Consider the following 6,948-nt stretch of genomic DNA (forward strand, 5'->3'; position numbering starts at 1 on the left):
GATAGATAGATAGATAGATAGATAGATAGATAGATAGATAGATAGATAGATAGATAGATAGATAGATAGATAGATGGATGGATGGATGGATGGATGGATAGAGATAGATAGATAGATAGATAGATAGATAGATAGATAGATAGATAAGAGATAGACAGATAGATATAGATAGATATATAGATATATAGATATATAGATATATAGATATATAGATATATAGATATAGATAGATAGATAGATAGATAGATAGATAGATAGAGATAGATAGATAGAGATAGATATAGATATAGATATAGATATAGATAGATAGATATAGATATAGATAGATATAGATAGATAGATAGATAGATATAGATATAGATATAGAGATAGATAGATAGATAGATAGATAGATAGATAGATAGATATAGATAGATAGATAGATAGATAGATAGATAGATAGATAGATAGATGATAGCACTAGCCATAGCCCTTAATACCTATACACCGCTTCACACGCATTTACAGCCCTCTCTAAGCGGTTTACAGAGTCAGCCTGTGGCCCCCCAACAATCTGAGTCCTCATTTTACCGACCTCAGAAGGACGGAAGCTGAGTTGACCTTGAGCCAGTCAGGATCGAACTCCCAGCAGTGGGCAGAGTCAGCCTACAATGCTGCGTTCTGTTCTAATTCTAATTCTAACAGAGTTGGACCTTGGGCATCTTCTAGTCCCACCTCCTGCTCAGGCAGGAGACTCTAAATAAACCATTCCAGACAAATCTCTTCTTAAAAGCCTCCAGTGATGGAGCACCTACAACTTCCATTCGACTGACGGATTGTCCTCACAGTTAGGAAGTTTCTCCTTAGTTCTAGGTTGGGTCTCTCCTTGATGAGTCTCCATCCATTGCTCCTTGTCCTGCCTTCAGAAGCTTTGGAGGATAATTGGACCCCCTCCTCTTCTTTGGGGCAGCCCCTCAAAGGCTGGAAGACCGCCATCGTCTCCCCCCGGGTCTTTCTCTTTATTATTATTATTATTATTATTATTATTATTATTATTATTATTATTATTATTATTATTATTATTATTATTATTATTATTATTATTATTATCTCCTTGTCCTTCGCTCTCTCTCACGTACCTTGAGCAATGAACTGCTTCTCAAACTTCTGCAGGAACTCCAAGTAGAGAAGGTCATCAGCTGACAGGGCCTCTTCTCCCACCACGGCCTTCATAGCCTGGACGTCTTTGCCAATGGCGTAGCAGGCGTACTGGACGCAAAGCAAGACGGTCACTCAGAACCAAGGTTATGTCAAGAAACAGAAGGCCCCAGAAGCCTCTCCGGACAGGGCTGCCCGCCGGACGTGTCCAAAAAAATATATCAGTTTGGTAGTGCTAAGCAAGAATGGTACCGGTCGTCCTCCACGTATGACCATGAGGGAGCCCAAGATTTCCATTGCTAAGTGAGACATTTCTTAAGCGAGCTTTGCCCCCATTTTACGAGCTTTCTCGCCCCGGTTGTTAAGTGAATCCCTTCGGTTCTTAAGTCAGCCATGCAGTCATTAAGCGAATCGGGCTTCCCCCCGTTTGACTTTGCATGTCAGAAGGTCGCAAAAGGGGATCATGTGACACACACACACACACATACACACACACACACACACACGGGACGCTGCCACCGTCCTAAATACGAGCCAGCTGCCAAGCATCTGTATTTTGATCACCCCAGGGGTGCTTCAACGTGAAAAAGGGTCCTAAGTCCCTTTCCTCGGTGCCGTTGTAGCTTCGAAGGGCCCCTAAACGAATTGTCGTAAGTCGAGGACCACCTGCCTTCTCGCCATTGGCCTTTTGATGCTCCCGATCCAAAGGAGCCCGTCGTTTTCCAAGCCCGCTTCAGAAGGAAGCGCTTCCCTGCTCTGTTGCACAGGGGGTCCCTCCCCTCCCAGGGCCTGGGCTCCTCCCCCCCGAAGCCCCCCACCGCCCTGGGTCAGCTCAGAGGCCCACCAATTGATTTGAAACGTCCCCGTGGTCCTTCCGGGTCATGCCTTCCCCAATGGCCGACTTCATCAGACGGGAGAGAGACGGCAGCACGTTGATGGGCGGGTAGATCTGCGGGCCGAGAAAAGGCGCGTCACGAAGGAACCACCATGGAGGAATCGGGTCTGATCAGGTGGAAGCTAAGAGCCCCAGAGGACATGGGGAGGGGGAGGAGGGTCTGGGGTCCTCATAGCTCCTAAAACTCAGGGGCTTTATATCGTCGACTAAAGCACAACCACCGATGGGCTGAATTCTTGGTAGAGGGTGTGAAGGCATCAGGCCAGAAACCAGGAGACGGAGAGTTCTAGTCCTCAGGTATGAAAGCCAGTTCGGTGTCTTTGGTTCAATCACCAGGAGACGGAGAGTTCTAGTCCCTCCTTAGGCATGAAAGCCAGTTGGGTGACTCTGAGCCAATCACCAGGAGACGGTGAGTTCTAGTTTTGCCTTAGGCATGAAAGCCGGTTGGGTGACTCTGAGCCAATCACCAGGAGATGGAGAGTTCTAGTCCCTCCTTAGCCATGAAAGCCGATTGGGTGGCTTTGAGTCAATCACCAGGAGACGGAGAGTTCTAGTCCCTCCTTAGCCATGAAAGCCGGTTGGTTATCTTTGAGCCAATCACCAGGAGATGGGGAGTTCTAGTCCCTCCTTAGGCGTGAAAGCCAGTTGGGTGACTCTGAGCCAATCACCAGGAGACTGAGAGTTCTAGTCCTGCCTTAGCATGAAAGCCAATTGGGTGTCTTTGAGTCAATCACCAGGAGACGGAGAGTTCTAGTCCCTCCTTAGGCGTGAAAGCCAGTTGGATGACTCTGAGCCAATCACTGGGAGACGGAGAGTTCTAGTCCCTAATTAGGCATAAAAGCCAGTTGGGTGACTCTGAGCCAATCACCAGGAGACGGTGAATTCTAGTTCTGCCTTAGGCATGAAAGCCAGTTGGGTGTCTTTGGGTCAATCACCAGGAGACGGTGAGTTCTAGTCCCTCCTTAGGCATAAAAACCGGATGGCTGGCTTTGGACCAGTCCCTCTCTCTCTCTCTTTCAGTCCGAACCCGCCTCACTGGCTTGTTGTCGGGGTGGGGGGGGCAACAGGAAGAGGGAGGAGGGCCCCTGCCTCCTGTTGCTCATGGTGACTGGAGTTCCAGGAGGAGGTGGGGAAGGACCTCTGGACTTCCCAGAAGCTCTGATGCGCCCACAGAGATGGGAGGGAGAGCCAGACCATTCACCTGCCGGTTGTGAAGCTGTCGGTCCACGTAAATTTGTCCTTCCGTGATGAATCCGGTCAAATCCGGAATGGGGTGTGTGATATCTGCAAGGAGACACAAGGGGATGCCGCTAGCCATACGTAGGGTCAGAATAACAGAGTTGGAAGGGACCTTGGAGGTCTTCTAGTCCAGGGGGCCCCAACCTTGGCCACTTTAAGACCTGTGGACTTCAATTCCCAGAATTCCCCAGCCAGCATGGGAATTCTGGGAGTTGAAGTCCACAGGTCTTAAAGTGGCCAAGGTTGGGGACCCTTGTATCTAAATTTATACTTCCACGTTTTAAGTGACCAACATTTTATTTATGTCAATTCATAACAAGATCTAGTATTCAAAATACATATCTTGTCTACTTGAGTATATTCTATTTTAAATAATAATAATAATAATAATAATAATAATAATAATAATAATAATAATAATAATAATAATAATAATAATAATAATAATAATAATAAAGTTGGAAGGGACCTTGGAGGTCATCTAGTCCAACCCCCTGCTCAGGCAGGAAACCCTATCCCCTTTCAGACAAATGGCTGTCCAGTCTCTTTTTAAAAACTTCCAGTGTTGGCGCATTCACCACTTCTGGAGGCTAGTAGAGTAGAGTAGAGTAGAGTAGAGTAGAGTAGAGTAGAGTAGAATAGAATAGAATAGAATAGAATAGAATAGAATAGTTGGAAGGGACCTTGGAGGTCATCTAGTCCAACCCCCTGCTTAGGCAGGAAACCCTATACCATTTCAGACAAATGGCTGTCCAGTCTCTTCTTAAAAACTTCCAGTGTTGGAGCATTCACCGCTTCTGGAGGCAGGTTGTTCCACTGGTTAATTGTTCTCACTGTCAGGAAGTTTCTCCTTAGTTCTAGGTTGCTTCTCTCCTTGATGAGTTTCCTTACCATTTTAATAATAATAATAATAATAATAATAATAATAATAATAATAATAATAATAATAATAATAATAAAAGTTGGAAGGGACCTTGGAGGTCACCTAGTCCAACCCCCTGCTCAGGCAGGAAACCCTATACCCTTTCAGACAAATGGCTGTCCAGTCTCTTCTTTAAAACTTCCAGTGTTGGAGCCTTCACCGTTTCTGGAGGCAGGTGGTTCCTTACCATCTGTTTGATTAGTGCCCACACTAATGGCACACACTATCAAAAGCTTGATATCTATGCTAAAGGGTGAGGGTTTTATTTATTTATTTTCATTTTAGATTGCCGGGGACGGAAATATTCTGTATCAATTCACTCTCTGTCCCCATTGCTGGGTTTAAATGTTTCTCGAGAAAAGCCCCGAGTTTCTTACTAACTCCGTCCCTTTCTTTAAAAGGGAAAGTCCACGGAGCTGTTGCTTAATCTGGGAAGTTCAAAACAAGGTCTCAGACCCAGGGAAGCTGGCCAATTACTTTTCTACTGCGGTGGAGAAATCTGGGTAGGTGCTTTTGTGGGTGGGACCTTCTGGAAGGAAGCTTCTTGATCTGGAGGACACATCTTACTTTCTCAACCACTCAAGGCAGAGAACAGCAGAGGCACGGGTGCAAAATTCTGGATCTCCGACTTTGAGACCCCCCCAGCCCATTCGTTCTTGGACCCCCAGCCAAGGACAGTAGTCTTCTAGGGGAGAAAGGCAGGCCCTGGTGATGCTCCAAAAACTCAAGCTGGTGGTTGAGATGCTCCATCTTAAAACCATCATGGCCACCATCTGGAATTTTTTGACCATCTTCTTGGAGGTGGGGAAGAGGACATGAAGCAGAAGAAGCAGACCTGTCTCTTCTCAGACCAAGAAATGGAACCAGAAGAAGAAGAGTTGGAAGGGACCTTGGAGGTCTTCTAGTCCAACCCAACTCAAGCAAGAAACCCTATACTGGACATGGCAGTCCAGTCTCTTCTTAAAAGCCTCCAGGGATGGAGCACCCACAACTTCTGGAGGCAAGCCGTTCCACTGGTTAATTGATCTTAGATTATAGAAGGCCAGAAGAGGTTGAAGGGACCTTGGAGGTCATCTAGTCCAACCCAACTCAAGCAAGAAACCATATACCATTTCAGACCAATGGCTGTCCAGTAGTCTCTTCTTGAAAGCCTCCAGTGATGGAGCATTCACAGCTTCTGGAGGCAGGTTGTTCCACTGGTTAATTGTTCCCACTCTCAGGAAATTTCTCCTTAGTTCCAGGTTGCTTCTCTCCTTGACTACCGTAGTTTCCATCCGTTGCTTCTGTTCCGGCCTTCAGGTCCTCTCCTTGATGATTTTTCCACCCACCACCCCAGAGCCTTGAACCCAGCGTAGCCTCGTCTTCAGATCTATGTGTGAAAGTCTCCCAGGGGTCTCCCCTCCTCTGCTTCCTCCTAAGAACCATCCATCTCAACTCATCATTTCCGTAATTCGCTGAGTTTCCTCTCTGATTTTAGAGTCACCTGAGAATTAGGAGAACTTGTGGGGCACCAAGGAGGAACTGAGACCTGCTTCTAGTGGCCTCTTTCTCAATTCCCACAGCCCATCAACTCTGAAGTTGAGTGTAGAGGCTCAGAATAGCGTGTCTAGATCGGTTGTGCTTGAAGGCATCTTGAGTAGGCCAGGAGACAGCAGAATCCCACCCTGCTCGGTCGGTTGGTTGGTTGCTTGATGAGTTGGGGGGGGGCTAAACCCCAGCACAGCATCCCTCAGCATCATTTTCCAGGTTGGAACATGGGAGGATCTTTGGGGACCCCTCTGTCTGGGGCAGGGGTAGGCAACCTTGGCTCCTTCATGACTCGTGGACTTCAACTCCCAGAATTCCTGAGCCAGCATGGGGAAACTATGGCCCCTTCATGACTTGGGGACTTCAGCTCCCAGAATTCCTGAGCCACCATGGCTCAGCTTGGAAACCTCTCCCTTTCCCCTCAGCATGGCTGGCTCAGGAATTCTGGGAATTGAAGTCCACGTCATAAAGAGGCTGCAGTTCATCAAGCTGGCTCAGGAATTCTGGGAGTTGAAGTCCACCAGTCATAAAAGAGCCAAGGTTGCCTACCCCTGGTCTGGGGCAACACAGGATGATGGAGCACAAGAAATTCTGTCTCTCCAAACAGGCCAGAATTATTTTGGTGGTCAGGTCAAAAAGGATCTGGCTTGGGGTAGGAGGAGGGGGTGCACTGGATAGACATATATTTACTAGCCCTATCACTGTATTTTCCTTGTTTATTTCCTTGTTCTATTAGTTCACTTTTGCTTTGTTTTCTTGCTTCTTAATTTTGATTACCTATCTTAGAGAAGCAACCTGGAATTAAGGAGACACTTCCTAACAGCAACCAGTGGAACTGCTTGCCTCTAGAAGTTGTGGGTGCTCCATCGCTGGAGGTTTTTAAGAAGAGGCTGCCAGGTCAGACAAGTGACTATCTAGCGGTTCTCCTGCTTGAGCAGGGGGCTGGACTACATGACCTCCAAGGTCCCTTCCAATTCTATTCTATTCTATTCTATTCTAATGGCAGAGGGTCTCCTGCGTGAGTAGGGGGCTGGACTAGAAGACCTCCAAGACCCCTTCCAGCTCTATTCTATTCTAAATGGTAGAGGGTCTTCTGCTTGAGCAGGGGGCTGGACTAGAAGACCTCCAAGGTCCCTTCCAGCTCTATTCTATTCTATTCTATTCTATTCCATTCCATATTTTCTATTCTATTCTATTCTATTCTATTCTATTCTATTCTATTCTATTC

General features: G+C 46.7%; 1 protein-coding gene across 1 annotated transcript in view; it reads right to left on the minus strand.

The window, feature by feature from the left end:
* The window catches only part of LOC107299386 (V-type proton ATPase subunit B, kidney isoform-like), a gene marked incomplete at both ends in the record, with an annotated part of 32,880 nt that overhangs the window by 7,344 nt on the left and 18,588 nt on the right, over positions 1-6,948 (minus strand). Inside the window, 3 exons of the mRNA XM_015828751.1 lie at positions 1,119-1,248; positions 1,982-2,086; positions 3,234-3,316. Of these exons, the coding sequence (XP_015684237.1) occupies positions 1,119-1,248; positions 1,982-2,086; positions 3,234-3,316 (318 nt within the window). The remainder of the gene's footprint in view (positions 1-1,118; positions 1,249-1,981; positions 2,087-3,233; positions 3,317-6,948) is intronic.

The sequence above is a fragment of the Protobothrops mucrosquamatus genome, unplaced genomic scaffold, assembly GCF_001527695.2.
Source record: "Protobothrops mucrosquamatus isolate PMUCROS unplaced genomic scaffold, P.Mucros_1.0 scaffold4855, whole genome shotgun sequence".
Classification (NCBI taxonomy): domain Eukaryota; kingdom Metazoa; phylum Chordata; class Lepidosauria; order Squamata; family Viperidae; genus Protobothrops; species Protobothrops mucrosquamatus.